General features: G+C 36.9%; 1 protein-coding gene across 1 annotated transcript; it reads left to right on the top strand.

Moving 5' to 3' along the window:
* Positions 1–290: 290 nt before the first annotated feature.
* tnfaip8l1 (tumor necrosis factor, alpha-induced protein 8-like 1) lies at positions 291–16,256 on the top strand. The gene is made up of 2 exons (XM_056448142.1): positions 291–556; positions 14,891–16,256. Exon 2 carries the CDS (start codon positions 14,896–14,898, stop codon positions 15,454–15,456), a length of 561 nt encoding a protein of 186 aa, XP_056304117.1. The 5' UTR covers positions 291–556; positions 14,891–14,895; the 3' UTR covers positions 15,457–16,256.
* The last annotated feature ends 824 nt before the right edge of the window (positions 16,257–17,080 follow it).

Raw genomic sequence — 17,080 nt, 5'->3', positions numbered from 1 at the left:
TACAGTCTTCAAATCCCAGGTAGCGTATTCCTCAAGTAAACGTCATCTGTAAAGTCGACATGTTGTTTACACAAGTAAAACAACTCGCTATGAATTCCCACTTCATTGTTCAGCAGAATTTCCTCTGGGAATTTTTCAGCCTTGGATTTGCTAAGCATAATGACGGGAAACCAGATGGGAGGCTGGACGCGCGGGTTTCTCTGCGTTCTGATTGGTCCACTTGGAAGACCAAGTCGATTGTGATTGGTCAATTCGGACGTCAGTCACCGAGCGCCTGGGACCCTCAAGTTTGAAACTTTTCGAAAAGGTGGAGTCAGGTTACAAACTCTGGTAACCAAACGCGAAAAGACGGAGAAGAAAACGCTTGAATTATTTACACCAGCGGCTCAGACCCAACGCATACCTGTCGGACGCCTTTCACCGGCCTTTTAAGACAGTTTTAAGGCTTGTCCATGCGGCTGTAGGCTGTTTATTGGTTGTCAGGGTGTTTAGATGGAGGTTTGAAGAGCGAAAGATACACTTTAGACGTCTTGTATCCGGTTCAAATAGGGGAGAGGTGAGTGGTTTCTGACTGCCTTCTAATAACACTCATTATGCATGTTGTGCAACGTATTTTTGTTCTGTGAATATATTATTGTAAATAACTAGCTTTTTTTTATCGTTTGAGGTTATTTTAAATTGTTTTTAGTCATGTTAAAATATAATGCCAAGTAACACTTGAAAATTAATCAGAAATCATGTTTTTTTGTGTGTTAAAATTTGAAACTAAACACTAATTGCTAAATTGCTAGCAGCTGAAACACATTTTTGGATGTCTGCGCATGAAATAAAAGTAACTGAGGTAAAGTTGGCTTTATATTCGCACATTCAGACTTTCTCCTTAATAATATCATTTCATAAAAGTATTATTTTCAATTTCTGAATAGTGAAATCATATTAGCAGCCAATGGATATTAAAGTACAACATTGTTCACAGTCAATTAAATAGTGCTGAAGTTGTTTTCAAGTCATGTTTACATGTGATTTCACACCCAATATTCAAATTAGCGTAGTAGATAATATAGGGAACGTTAAATGAAGGAATGTGCTAATATAAAACTAGCTTTACCTCAATATAAAAGCACACTGGTAATAAAAAATTGGGATATCAAGATTAATACAAAGGAAACTCTGTGATGGTAACGGACCAGTAACTCATTGACAGGGGGATATGACCTTATTTACTGGACTGCAAAGTTCACTAACATGGAGGCTTTGGTTGTATCCTAGGAAACATTAACAGTCTGCGTTCTTTCAGTTGTCTGGTCATCAGATTGTTTGAAGCTTCACTCAGTAGGCAGCACTAATTATTATGTGGTTTATGCTAACTAGTTCTAATTACATAAATGTTTTTTTTTTTTTTTAAGTCTACCCTCAAAACAGATTTTGGTTGATGTCGGATATTCTCTATTGAGATGCTGGATGTTGGATGTTAGCATGCAGTTTTTGGTTCAAGAAGGCATGTTGATGCTGACTAAGCGTTTTTGTGTGTGTCTGGAGACGGTGGATGCTGGAAAAACCCCTCATTCATCCATCTCATAGGCAGTTTAAGGGGTAGTTCACCCAAAAACTGAAAATTCTGTTGTGGTTTACTCACCCTTAAGTGGTTTCCAAACATTTTTGGGTTTCTTTCCTCTGTTTAACTGAAATGAAGACTTTTTGAAGAAAGGTGAAAACCTGTAACCATTGACTTCTACAGGAAAACTAAATACTATGGATGTCAATGGTTGCAGGTTTCCAATTATTTCAAAAGATTGACTTTTGTGTTCAACAAAAGAAAGTAACTCTTACAGGTTTGAAACAAGTAAAGGTTGAGAAAATATTGACAGTTTCAATTTTGGGTGAACTATCTTATTTGGTTTACCTAAATGGGTTTGTCAAGCCCCCTTTGACCTTGGAGTATGTTTACATGTACTAAAATGGAAAGGATTTCCTTTATGCTTTTAAAAAGTACACATTGTCAGAATGATCACATGGATCTGTGAAAACTGCAACAAAAAAAAGCATGCCAGGTGGTAATCTAACTTTGGAAAGAAACAAAAGTTTGCATTTACAGACCCCAGAAATGTTGTTGACATGTAAAATAATGACCAAATTGTGTAGAACTTTTCTCGTTTTAATGGTTTCATGTAAACTCTTAGTTTAAAGAGACATATTAGGAATTGTGATTTTATTTTATTTTTATTTAATTTTTTATTTATTTATTTATTTTATTATAAAGTCATGTTACAATATATTAAGTAGCAATTATTAGAAATTAAATAAATGTTAAATTATTGTTAGCAGTAATAATAATAATTCTTCTTCTTCTTCTTCTTCTTTTTTTATTATTATTATTATTAATAATAATAATAAATTATTGTAATTGTTAGAGTTCCATTTCCTAGAAATAAATTCACAATTACAGCAATGTTTATTCCCAGAATATTATATTTAAAGAGCAGGGAAATTCATTCATTTAAGTTAAACCCCATTTAATGACAGCTAAAAAACATGTATGCATAATTGCACCATATTTACTCTGTATTAACTCAAATTCTTTGAAAAATAGTCCTATAATAATAATTTAAAAAATATATATATTTTTAAAGAATTATTTAAATCAGTGAAAATGGTCTAATAATAGAATATAATAATAATTTTTATAATACGTTTAATTAAGAGTAACAGCATATGGAGTAAATCCAGGACCAAAATTCTTTACCTCTTCAATTTATTCAGAATAAAAAAAGGTTAGTTCGCTCAACTTTTTCACTATGTCCTATCTCACGAATGCTAATCTAGTCGGAGAGACTGGTTTCTCATAATGAACCTTCCAGGCTTTGATCACCTTTGCACAAAAAACACATGTAGTCGACCCAAACCCTTATTCCTAAATTGGTTCATGCATTTTTAAAGTGCGGGACTATTTTGTGGAACTTCTGAATAATTCATAGCACCGCAGGCTTCTCTGGATCTGTGTGGCCAGTGTGTGTATTTTTCTTTTTTTGTGGTATCATTTTGAATATGCCTCATGTGCAGCAGACGATCGATGAGACCGAATGCACCAGACGAGAGCTAAACCACATGAAAGATACGCTGCTGTTGCACGCTGCGGTTGTGTTGCCTCCGTCCATACCTGAAAGCAGAGCTAGTCTGAGTTCAGACAGTGCTCCTTTTGTTAGCATTTGCAGCTCGATTCTCATTTCCTTGTAGCATAATTGTTGGGGAAGGGTCACTGGGAGTCATGGAGGTCTAGTAGTAAACTGGAAGAAACCAATCCATTAGGTGAAGTTCCAAGTGTAGGGCTGCAAAATTAAAAAGTATCGTTTTTGTATCGTTTTCTTGTATCGTTTTCTTGTATCGTTGCAATATGCGCATCGCAGACATGTGATATTAAATATTTTTAATGCATTGGTTATGGACATTTGACCAATCAGATGGGGCCTTACTATCATTAGCCCCGCCTCTACATTAATTGATATTCTGCTATTGGCTGGCGTGACCCAAAGGTGAACCCAGAGCCACAAATAAAAAACATTAATGGGCAGATTTGAGACGAGAGAGGAAAATAACAACAGCCAATCAGAGTCAGAATATCTGCAGAGGGTTTCACTCATTAATAGTGTTTTAAGAGACTAAACATTTGCACCGTGACAGTTTTTTTTTTATCTGAATTAGAATTAATTGGATCTGAAAATATCTTCTAGCTGTTTATTTTTATATCATTAAATAAATTAATGATTTAAAACAACGTAGCTAATAACACCAACGTTTTTCAAAGAAAATGGTACATCGTATGAACTATTGTTATCACATTATTTAATAATATTGCATATTTTTCCAGTATCTCTGCACAATATATCATTTCAGCATCAGTATCGCAATAGTATCTGCGATTTCGAGTGCAGATTATAGTTGAGCAGGAGCCACAGTTCAGAACACATGAGGTTTGTGGACTCACTGCAGAACTGAACTATTACAGAGTGAAAGTATATCATTTGCATGTGATTAGGCTAGAGTGAAGAGGCTAAAGCATCCACGCAAAATAAATCTAACACATTTATAAGACTATGTAGTGTTATTTTAAATTTAATTATTTATTTTCTGTACCTGAATACTGTTAGACTCTGCAGAAATCCATAAACCATTGTCTATTTCATTTGTAGCTTTGCTCCAATGTATTTATATATTCTTAGGATCTGTTATTTATATTTCATTCATGATTCACTCCCCTACAAAGTAATCTAAATGAACAGATTCCTTGCAAATAGAGCTATTAAACCCATTTAGTGAAACCGTATTCTTATGGCAATATATGTCTAATCAAATATCTTTTGTTGTCACATCACCAGAAGTGCGCATGCATCATATTTTCACTATGATGAGTAAAAAGCCAAATGCAGGATCCAGACAGTGCAAAAATACAAAGACAATATGCAAAATACAAATATATAATTACATACTTTTAGTGCAACATACATTTAAATACAGTATGTTCATAAATAGACAATAATTATGTAAATTACACACATATAGAGACTGAAATATCACAGAAAACTAAATATCACAACGTCAAAGTTTTCTAATATCTTGCAGCCCTAATTTAAACTAGTAATGGTTGCTTTCAAAATGGCTGCTTCATAAAGCTTCGAAGTCTTTATGAATCTTTTGTTTCTGTTCAGCGGTTTGGCGTGTGTATCAAATTATTTCAGCAAATACAGTAAGTTTCTGTTCAGGGCTCGCAAAATCTGGTAGCCTGAAGTCCCGGGGCTATTGTTTATTCAGTCGGGCTACCAAAATCTATCTAGACCAGGCACGGTATAGATGGATTTTGGTAGCCTGACTGAAAAAACAATATCCCCGGGACTTCAGGCTACCAGATTTTGCGAGCCCTGCTGTTACATTAAAACTATTTCTAAAGAGTTTCACAAGTACTTATAAACAACTGTTTAATGTTTAAAAGAAATCTATGGTTAACTACTGGGGGGTCTGTTACTAAATTGACTTAGTAACTTTATTGAAATAGCAACTCTGGGGGCCCCAAAATGGTGTGGGCCCTTATGCTGCGTTCACATTAAACGCAGATGAAGCGTCAAGCGTAAGTAATTTACATGTTAAGTCAATGCAAATACATGAATAGACATCCTGCGACGTGATATGAGGTGGCGTGAATGATGCGATTTGAGCGGTTTGAGCTCTTAACGAGAAAAATCGCGTAAATCGAGTTGGAAAATCTGAACGGACATTCGCGCTGCATTAACCAATCAGGAGCTTTCTCTTGTAGTCTTGTAGGGGTGTGATTATGATATAGTGCCTGTTGTTGGTGTCTCGAGGGGAAATCCTCTTGCCGACACCTGACAACAGTTCATCAAAATGGGCTGGGCTCAGTCGGAAGCACCGCTGAAAGCTTCCATCATCCAGGTATAGTTTCTGGAGGAGTTGATGAACTCGCAGAGCCGGGTGCACCGCTGAAAGGATCTAGTGGGCTCGGACACGGCGCGGAATGAATAAATGCTGTCTAGCTTTCCTAAAGCACACAAACACCGCTATTCTCCCAATAAAACCCATGTTAACCATTTAGGAACAACGCTTTTAAAAAAGCATGACTCGAATCCGCGTCTATTGTGAAGTGAATTTGACGTGCGAATGAAGCGCATAAACTCAAAATGTTCACGCGTCTATTTAGGGGTGCCCATGGCTGTTATACCCGACAATGTCATATAGCATGTAACACACTTTCATATGTTAGTTATTTTTATTATTACATGGTTTCCGCTACATTCATTCTTCAATGGCGGGGCGCCACACCAAAATTGTTCCCGCATGGCTACATTACAGCTTTTCGTTCAAAACAGTCAGTCGTGTTTTTTTAATAGCGCATGATAATCGCACTAAAAGGTATGTGAATTATAACAGCGCAAACTTTTCTGTAACCGTAGCTGTGTTATTTGCTTAACCCTTTAAGGTTACGTACTGACTGGCTAACACGACGGATAGCCGTTTCACTTCACTTCAGGGTGCATTAATACCGCTCTGTAGGTCTTATGAATATTCCTAGCGTAATAAATGTTTAAGACATACTTGTTACATAAACGCACAATCACACTTCAGCAGCGTTTATTTGAGAGCGCAAGAAGATCTGCACTTGAGCAGCATATATATTTGCAGAGGAAATCGGTGCGCAAGCAAAGAGATTCCCATACACGTAGGCTATTACATAAATGTGATCTCCACTTACTGCCCTCATGACATTTGTCATTGAAATAACGCCACAGGTAGTTGGTAGATCTGTGTAAAAAAGGCCTGCCGCCACAGCTGGAAAAAATCCTAGAGGAAACACTGTATTATTATTATTATTATTTATTTTTTTTCAATTTTAGACAATATTTATAAATGTGGTTTCTACAACCAGATGCATTTAAACCTGTCCGGTTTGATCTTGATCTATATTCATCTTAAATACATTTCGGAGGGCATTTATGTGTTCAAAGCTTTGAAAAGCCTAAGCCGTATATAAAATCCACTCCCCCATACCCTCAGTCCCTATTTCCTAGATTAGTCCACTAATATAGTCCACTTCAAGAAGTGAATTGAAGCAATGAAGGGATGTCATTTTGTTTGTGTTTATATTTTTCTAATATGTTTTAATATGTTCCCTAGCATATCAATTTGGGTCTACTATTTTTTTGGACTGCAATCTTAAACTATTTTGTTACATTAGCTCTAGTGTTTCTGGTACTGTCTAATCTAATGTATATACACGTAATATTAATTGTGTAGCATCCTAAAATGACCAGTTTATCATTTGCTATTTATTATTTATACTGGGTACTGGACATATGCACACATACAGTATATGTACATACCGTTGAAGTCAGAATTATTAGCCCCCCCCTGAATATATTATTTTTCCCCAATTTCTGTTTAACCGAAAGTTTTTTTTTTTAAGCATGTTTCTAAATATAATAGTTTTAATAACTCATTTCTAATAACTGATTTATTTTCTCTTTGCCATGATGACAGTAAATAATATTTGTCTAGATATTGTTTAAGATACTAGTATTCAGCTTAAAGTGACATTTAAAGGCTTAACTAGGTTCATTAGGCAAGTTAGAGTAATTAGGCAAGTCATGGTATAACGATGGTTTGTTCTGCAGACAATCAAAAAAAATATTGCTTAAGGGGGCTAATTATATTGACCTTAAAATGGTTGTAAATAAATTAAAAGCTGCTTTTATTCTTGCCAAAATAAAACAAATAAGACTTTCTACAGAAGAAAAAATATTAAAGGAAATACTGTGGAACAAAATCCTTGCTCTGTTCAACATCATTTGGGAAATATTTGAAAACGAAAATAAAAAAATCACAGGAGGGTGAATAATTTTGACTTCAACTGTATACAGCATATAAACATACACATATAGTGTACAAAAATCAGCTCAGGCAGACTTGCATGGCTCAGTGATGGCCAATGCCGTCCACAATCTCTCGTTTTCTCACTCCTCAATCATGGACGGTGCAACTTTACACCTCCAGCAAGGTGAGTGTTGCCTTCTGGTTTGATGCACTGAGCAACTGAAAACCTCAGTCTCTTGTTACGGCGGCCTTTGTCCATTGGTGAATCAAATAGCATGAGTGTTTCTGGGATATCTGTGGTCTTTCGTTGTCCGTTTCACACCAGCCTCGATCGTTACACATGTCTTGTTTTGTTTCCACCCTTGTAAAACTGGCCACTAATGATAAGGTTGTAAAAGCTGGTTCCTGCCCAGTGTTGCTTGGCCAATGTTCAGCTATTTTACTCTGCTGCCGGAGGACGTGGAAGATTTTTATCAGCTAAGAAACACGCTTCAAACCCAGATTTCTTTAAATGGTTTTTAGCGTCATCTGTTTTGTGGGAGTAGTTTGACAGTTAGCGCCCAGATGCAACTAGAATTGGTTGTTAATAGGACTGTGCAAAAAGACGATATTTATTAAAAAACATTTATTTATATATATATATATATATATATATATATATACACAATATATTTTGTGTTGTCGCAAAATGCTTTGTTTACACTGGTATTTTTTCATCATTTGTATGAGCTCAATCCTAAACTCCACCACAGGGATGCAGACAGAAACGTGAATAACAGTATGGTGATAAAATGGCACGCTTGAAAGTACATTGTTTACATTTAGCATTTTATTATACCTATATTTTTGTTGGGCTTTTTTAAAAGTGCTTTTTATTTCATTAATATATGTTATATAGTTCTACGCTCTTAATTAAACTTTTATATAAAAAAAAAAAAATATATATATATATATATATATATATATATATATATATATATATATATATATATATATATATATATATATATATATATATATATATATATCGTTGTAGGCGGACAGTGAATTATTTATGAACAATTAATTAATTCATAACAAATTAATTATTTGTAGCCTACTGTTTCAACTACCTGACCCACATGACCTTTGTTTTACCCATAACCAAATCATAAATAAAGTTACACACAAAAATAAAGTTACACACAAATTACAATCACTTTTTCCGTGGGACTCTGGCATGAATAAGCAGAGTGATCTGTGTCATTATAATGGCGTTGACAAACTTGGTTGGTTAAAAAAGGTGCACAACCAACAGTATTAGTATTTCGCTAAAATTACTAAGTACAAGTATGAAAGCGAAAGATTGAAGCAGTGTACTGATGCTGTGACACGTTACCTGAGAGATTCAAAAGAAAAGAGTCATTAGACAGAGACAAGACTCATTAAATATCACGTTTAACAACTATAGTGAGACGCCATCCAGCGATACATCCTTGATACACTGTCCGACGTCCACTGCTCTCTGGGGTTGTGTGCTCAAAACACCATTGATTGCTGGAGCCAAGACGCTGCAGTACATGACTACATAACAGAGTGTGTGTGTGTGTGGTCACGTAATATGCATTTTCAGCGGCATAATGCTGACTGAGTGCTGTTCAGAAATACTGGATAAAATGCCAGTGTCATAATTTTCTTTCTAAAATGCCATTTTAAAACAAAGACGTATTAGTGTAAATGGGCCCTAAGTGTGTATTTCTCATGAGCGGGGCAGGGGCAGGGCCGAGGATCACGATGGGCTCAGCATCGTGATGTCTATCGGCCATCAGCAATCGACCCAACCATATATATATATATATATAGTGTTGGCAAAGATTAACTGTATTCAAAATAAAGGTTCATATTTATATCTATAAATAACTGCACAAATGCATGCAAAAATATTATAAATTATATATAGATATAAATTATACATGTACATTTCTCTATATAATACACATATATGCAAAAAAACAACTTTTGGATGTGAATAATCATGAATAATAAAAATATAAACATTGTAAAAATATAACAATGTAAATAAATATTTACCCCTTAACTGTGACACTCCCACAGGTTTGGACAATCATAACTTCTTAGTGTTCAGAGTGTGTAAATAATGGATAAATTACATCCAGGAGGTTGTTATCGCAGAATAAAGCCGGACAAGGCTTATCAGCAGCCCGACATGAAGCGGAAAACTGTTGTATAAGACTGAAGAGGTTTATTCTGTGAAAACAACCTCCGGGGTGTACTCTATCCCACTTATTACATGACTAGCTGCCACAAAGCATGGAAAATTAGACACAAAACATTGTTCTCAGCCTTAATAGTTCATTAATTATTTAATTAAATGCAAAGCTGACAGAAATGTAAGCAGCTGATGGAGCATACACTAACCTGCGCATTTTTCATTCTCAAAATGGCGCCAAACAGTCAAAAAACAAGCAAGCAGATACATATGAATGTTGATATAAGTATAGAGATTTGAGCATATTCAGTGACGGTCAAAGTGATTTGAAGATCCCGTTTGAGCCTGTGTTATTTAGCGGTTGTTTTCTTGGAATAACATGCGTTGGATTGTCATGACTGACCAATCAGAATGGAGCATCTCAGAGAGCCGCATAATAATAAGCATTAACAATGGAACAGCTAAGTTTTTCCCCTTAGGTTACACAGATTTTGCTCCTCATGTAAACATGTCATCCATAAGCTATATTTTAAAATTGTCAGCATATGAGATGGCTTGTTTATAATGATATGAGATTTTTGTCATATCTCCCAGGCCTACTTGTAAACCTAAAGAATGATTTAGTTGTTGCCTCGCAGGATCTGCATCAGGATCTCTCCTTTTCTCTTTCCCGACTTGATTTTACCTTTTTGATCTTGTCAGATTTGAATACATCAATGTGCGATCGTCTCAAAACCAGTCCTGCTAACCACGTCGTCAAGATTTTCCCAGAGTCACATCAAAGGTGTCTTTTCAAAGAAATGCAAATGCCGTGTGTGTGTGCAAGAAGAGCCGACAGCCTCAGACCACGCACGGTATCACTTCCTAGCGACTTTGTGGTTTAATTAGCGACAATTCATTGCAGTGGCTCAAGAGTGGAAGCCGTTGTGTAGCATTGCAGCCGGTCTCAGGGGAACGGTCATTTTGAGAAGTGGGAAATTGTCCTGTCAGGCCTGTGCGAGACTTAGGAAGTCCATTGTTTTGTTAAAGCCTCTAAAGTGAAGCATTCGACATGTGAGAACGGAAATGCATGGATGCTGTTTTGGGATTGTTTGGTTGCGTTCAGAATCTATGAATTGGCCATCGTGTTCGTATAGATGTTGGCAGGAAACCTCCATAGGGAGAACTTATTATGTCTGAACTCTTTGATGAGAAAATAAGATATCCTGAAGGAAAACCTCTTATATGTTTCATAGAGTGTTGGGTGTGTAATAAGTTATAAAGTAACTAGTAACTTTAAATGACTTACTTGTCCATGGGAAAAAAATGGAAGAAACTACTGTAAATTTTGAGGTTATTTGAAGGTGCAGTAGGTGATCTGCCTAAATGCTATCCATTAGCACAATATTTTTGAAACGCATTTCCCTCCCCTGCCGCCCAAAGCCAGGCCTCTTGAAACACGAACGCGCACATTAAAGAAGATAGTAGACAATCCACTAGATCATGTCATTCACCAGTTAGAAAACTTTATAATACTACAATTCCCAACGAAAAACTATTGTATCTAGCATGTTTTCAGTTGTGTAGTTAGCAAGCAAAACTTGTCATAATGTGCAATATTTCATGCATGCATGGATCGCTGGTCTCACTCTCTCATGCGCTTTGTCCTAAAGCAACTACTGTATGCTTAGTGCTTGGCCAGCGGCGTGCAGGAATTACACTTATTACTAAGCCACAATTACATGCTATTTCAGACCGAACATTCAGAGTAGTGGTAAACAATATAGACTGATTTCACGCGGCTGCAATTTTTAAAAGCGAAATCGAGGCTGCGGTGGGAAGAAACCCGGAAGTATCGTTGGGAGTTACATTAGAGCGCTGTGTACTTGGCTGTATATCTTATCAGCGAATAGAAAGAGACACAAATTTATCATTTCACCGCCTTCTGAGTGACCCGAAGGTCCGTTCTGAATGAATGGTGAAAATATAAAGGGATATCAGAGCTCATTTTCAGTTAAGGGAAGGGAAACGGCACTAGTTAGCTAACGTTTTCTTTCCCAAACACACGTTTTAGATGCCATTTATCAAACTCAAGTTAATGAACTGATTCTTTCACTATATTAGACTTGTCACGTTACTGAATTAAAAGAAAATTTGTCAATTTCCCGCTAACATTTAAAGCACTGTTGATGGCTTTCTTAAAACAGCGCTGATTGGCCATTGTGTTCACGTGCTCAACAGATATGCTTGTGATTGGCCGAGAAGGTCATCCGCTGTTTACTGAGCACAAACACAGCCGAGCGATCTGCTTGATGACTCTACTGATCCTTATGGCTGTTTCGCGCTTGCGCTCCAGTCTCCGTGTATCTGTGTTTGGACTGGGTGAAGAGCGGTAAACTGAGTGCAAACACAAGATACATGGAGACTGGATCGCGAAGCAGCCGTGAAGATCAGTCGAGTCATCCGCGCTCAGCGGCGCTTCAATTTTAACTTAGCGGGAATTAGACTGTTTTAAAACTTCAGTACCGGGACAACACGAGGGTGTGCTACAGAGGACTGCAGTGTTTATCGCTCACCAAGTTACATAGGCTGAAGCAGGGAAGCGTCCCCTCTGTTTACCTGCTGCCATGAACAGAAGCCTAGGAGGACACTTGAGCATATTACTCTTACAGAGCTTGTGATGTTGTTTGAAGCTAAATTGCTTTTAATTGTTTAAATTAAACGTACTGACTGATATTAAAGTGATGTTTACACCATATCTGTATTTTGAAATCTCGGCAACAGCTGGAGGTTTGTAGTCCACAGCATGTCACTGCAATGTTTACAGTGCTGGTCCTATACTTCCGCGTTTCTTCCCACCACAGCCTCGCTTTAGTTCTTTAAAATGGCGGCCGCGTGAAATAAGCGTATAGGGAGCGCTTCACAGGCTGTCATTGTTGAAAAATTAACCAAAGTGATGTGAATATAAAACCAACTTCAGCCCAGTAAAGCAGGCTATGCGGAATAACGCTGTTTTCTGATGTTTTTTTTTTTTTTGTTAAACTAAATAAAAATCGACATTATCGATGCTGTAAAACATCCTATATGAAACTCAAGATAGTCACATCAGTCTTTCACCGGAAGATTTCAGTGGCTGAACAACACTTCTGTGCATATAACCCATTCGTAACAACACAATCTACATCAGCTTTGCGTGACTAAATTAGTTTTAAAACTTAACATTACCTTTCTAAAAGAAATCCTTCAGACATGGTGTCATCCTTCCTCCAGAGTCCAAAACTAACTCCAATATTGATTCAGGATTTTAGAAAGTTTGATTCAGCATTCGTTTTTACCGCTGTCACTCTCTCGTGTGCACATGAACGCGGCATGCATGCACTCGCAAATGGCGGATCTGCTTGAATGGGTGCGCAGTTGTACAAATCTCATGGTTTCTGCTACATTTTTTTATTAGGCCCAACAGAGTCTGCCGCCACAGGGGGAAAAAAATCTTAGAGGAAACACTGAATCTACATTTGTTGACAGACAGTTTGGGCTACTTATCAGAATTATGGGAATTGTGTGCCTGACAGTATTTAATTGGATGAACAGTTTTTAGTCTTATGACTTACCCAGAATATAAAATACATTTAGATCTTTTACTTTAATCATTACTAGTGCAAGAGACTTTCAACCAGCACAACAAAAATGTTTCTGAAGACAATCACCTACTGCACCTTTAAGGAGAAAAAAAATGTTGAGGTTAAAGCAAAAATGACAATTTTATTACTATTTTCTCACACTCAAGGTGGTTTTTGAGCACAAAACAAGACATTTCTGAAGATTTCTAGGAAAAAGAACCATTGACATGCATAGGGGCTGTTCACAAAAGGGAGCTTTCCTTTCCAACACGCTACGTTTCTATTGTTTTTTTTTTTTTTTCAATGTAAATTCTGAGGCCAGCATCTCTCATTTTTTTTTTTTTTTTGAGGCATTCGGTGTGAATGAGCCCAAAGTAAGTTAAAAAAATACTATGGAAGGCAATGGCATTTTTTTTTCACAGAATTTTTCTGTGTATCTTCCTTTGTGTTCAACAGAAGATATTCATAAAGGTTTAGAACAGAGTATTTTTTATTTTTTTATTTTTGGATGAACTAACCATTTAATTCAATTATTTATAATGTACTTGCCTTAAATACTGCAAATACGTTCAACTGTTATGCATAAATCAATTCAGAGTAAATTATCAATGAATAATAAATTCAATAATTGTATTTTTGGGGTTATACAAATATATTTTATTGAATATTAAATTTGTTGGTTAAGAAATTATTAAGTACATTGCATGGATGAAATCTGGTGTCATTTCTTTGAAAAGTTTCATAATTTTTAATGATCAAGAAGCACTTTAGGTACTAATATATTATTTTACCAACATGGACCTTTTAGATACAAACACATACTTAGAAAATGTTCAGTCCCAGCTTCAGTATATTTCAGAGAGTGCATGATAATGGCCAATATTCAAACTGAGAATATTTATTTATTGTGAAGGAATGATTATATAATTTACGGTAGTCACACACACCGTTGACAGCCAATGTGTGGGTGATTTGATGCAGCACAAAAAAAATATCTAAATGCTTACATGGATACATTTAAATAGCCTGTAAATACCATTTCACTCTAAAGCAGGGGTGCCTAAACTCGGTCTTGCAACTTGCTTAAATACACCTGTCTGGATGTTTCTAGTATACCTAGAATGAGTTTGATAAGGAGGTCCAGGTGTGTTTAATTGTGGTTGAAGCTAAAATCTGCAGGACACCAGCTCTCCAGGACCGAGTTTGTTCACCCCTACACTAAAGGTAAAACTAAAAGTACTATTCTCTTGACACATGAAAGTGTAGCCTGTACAAATAGCCTACAGCAAATGTGGAAAGTTGTTGCGTATCATATTTAACAGACCGTTTCATTGACTACAAATGCTCACATGGCTTATATTTGAATATTAATCATATGATGTCATTACGCTGTCTTGCCACCAGCCAATCGTTGCATTGCTGATGATTTTGAGTATCAATAGACCTGTGCATATGCAGTAATTTCAGATCAGTTCATCCAGATATTTTAATCCAAATCACAAACTTAAAGAACCAAATGCTCCAGAGATCAAGATGAAAAGATGCAGTATTTAAATGAAGTACAAAAAAAACAGACCGCTGTTGTCCCACTTTGGATGCATGACCTTTTTTATATGCCAACAACTTGGCTCCATTTTAAGTTTTTTCTCTAGTTTGGAGGGCAATAGGTTTTCAATAGATGTCTTTGTTTGTGTCTCATATGTAGACATCATGGACTCATTCAGCACCAAGAACCTAGCCCTGCAGGCGCAGAAGAAGCTCATGAGCAAGATGGCGACCAAGACGGTGGCCAACCTCTTCATAGATGACACCAGCAGCGAGGTACTGGACGAGCTATACAGAGTCACCAAAGAGTACACGCGCAACCGCAAGGAGGCCCAGAAGATCATCAAGAACCTCATCAAGATGGTAGTCAAGCTGGGCGTCCTCTACCGCAATGGTCAATTCAATAATGAGGAGCTAGCGTTAGTCGAGCGTTTTCGTAAGAAGGTGCATACGCTGGCGATGACGGCTGTTAGCTTCTACCAGATCGACTTCACTTTTGATCGACGCGTCATGAGCAACCTACTTAACGATTGCCGTGAACTTCTGCACCAAGCCATCAATCGGCATCTAACGGCCAAATCTCACGCTCGTATCAACCACGTCTTCAATCATTTCGCCGATTGTGACTTCCTCGCGACGCTGTACGGACCTTCGGAAGTGTACCGCGGCCACTTGCAGAAGATCTGTGAAGGAGTCAACAAGATGCTGGATGATGGGAATCTTTGATGATGACCTCTGAAGTCTTTTTATTATTTAAACATGTTTTCGATGTTTGTTTAAAACGGAAGATCTCCTGCCTTATTTTTGCGCTAAATTAAAGTACGTTTGTACTTGAAGTCGAATGTTGTCATACATTTTTACGGTTTACAGCGCAAATGTAGTGCTCCTGTTTGCCCAAAGGCAATGTGAGATTCAGATATCAGTGGAAATGAAGGACCATTTACAAAGCTTTTTTAATGCCGAGAGGAAATATTCAAGCACTGCGAACACAGAATGCACTGGGGGGACACAAAATGAAACTGTTCATAAGTAATTTAAGAAAATTTACCATATCATCAGGCCTCTCGCTTCCTGAAAACGGACACTAAATCTGAAACTTAAATGGAAGATGTTTTTGGATCATTTTAACCCCTGTGATTTCTTAACTTAATCATATACAGAGCTGTGGCAGGAAAAATCGTTAAAGAAATCGATTTTTACCAAATGCATCGTGATTCTCTTGTATGCTTTCCAAACAGCCGAACTCAGCTTGCATCCATTTCCTTACAAATACCACTTGAACCTAAATAATCAATAATAAAGTTGGGAAAGGTATAAGCAAATTACAAAAACTGTTATAAACTAGCATTAAACGGTGTCTTTGCTTTGCTAATAATTGCTTGGAGCACCTCTGCTGCTAGAAATTAGCCTAGAGTGCTATCTTTTATTAAAAACTAGCATCCAGCACCATCTGCTGCAAAAAAAAACTGGTGTAGATTGCCATCTGCTGTTAAAAACTCACCTAGAGCGCCATGTGCTGTTTAAAAACTAGCCGAGAACACCTTCTGCATATAAAACTAGCCTAGAGCACCATCTGCTGTTAAAAACTAGCGTAGAGTGCCGTCTGCTGTTAAAAACTAGCATACGTCACCCTCTGCTATTTAAAAACTAGTGTGGATCACCATCTGCTGCTAAAAACTAGCCAAGAACACCTTTTGCTTATAAGCCTAGCTAGCCTAGTTCGTCATCTGCTGTTAAAAACTAGCGTAGATCGCATTAGATGCTAAGAACAAGCCTAGAGTCTCTTTTGCTGTTAAAAACTTGTGTAGATTGTCATTTACTGTTGAACACTAGCCTAAAGCACCACCTGCTGTTAAAAACTATTATACAGTGTCATCTGCTATTAAAAACACTAGCATAGATCGCCATCTGCTGTTCAAAACTAGCATACAGCACCATCTGCTATTAAAAAACTAGCGTAGAACACCATCTGCCTAAAAATTTAGTCTAGAGCACCATCGTCTGTTAAAAACTAGCCTAGAGCACCGTGTGCTGTTTAAAAACTAGCCTAGAGCATCATCTGCTGTTCAGAACTAGCATACAAAGCCATCTGCTGTTAAAAAACTAGCGTAGATTGCCATCTGCAGCTAAAAATTAGTCGAGAGCACCATCTCCTTTAAAAAAACCCTATCCCAGAGTGCTTTCTGCTGTTTAAAAACTAGCCTAGAGCGCCATCTGCTGTTCAAAACTAATGTACAGCACCCTCTGCAATTACTAGCGTAGATTGCATCTACCAGCGTAGATTGCCATCCACAGCTAACAATTACTGTAGAGCACCACCACCTGTTTAAAAACTAGCCTAGAGCACATT

The sequence above is a fragment of the Danio aesculapii genome, chromosome 22 (assembly GCF_903798145.1).
Source record: "Danio aesculapii chromosome 22, fDanAes4.1, whole genome shotgun sequence".
Lineage (NCBI taxonomy): Eukaryota > Metazoa > Chordata > Actinopteri > Cypriniformes > Danionidae > Danio > Danio aesculapii.
This window is presented reverse-complemented; position numbering and strand designations above follow the sequence as displayed.

What these genes read in the sequence shown, in the direction of transcription:
- tnfaip8l1 (XM_056448142.1), top strand. Translation starts at nt 14,896, where the DNA reads ATGGACTCATTCAGCACCAAGAACCTAGCCCTGCAGGCGCAGAAGAAG.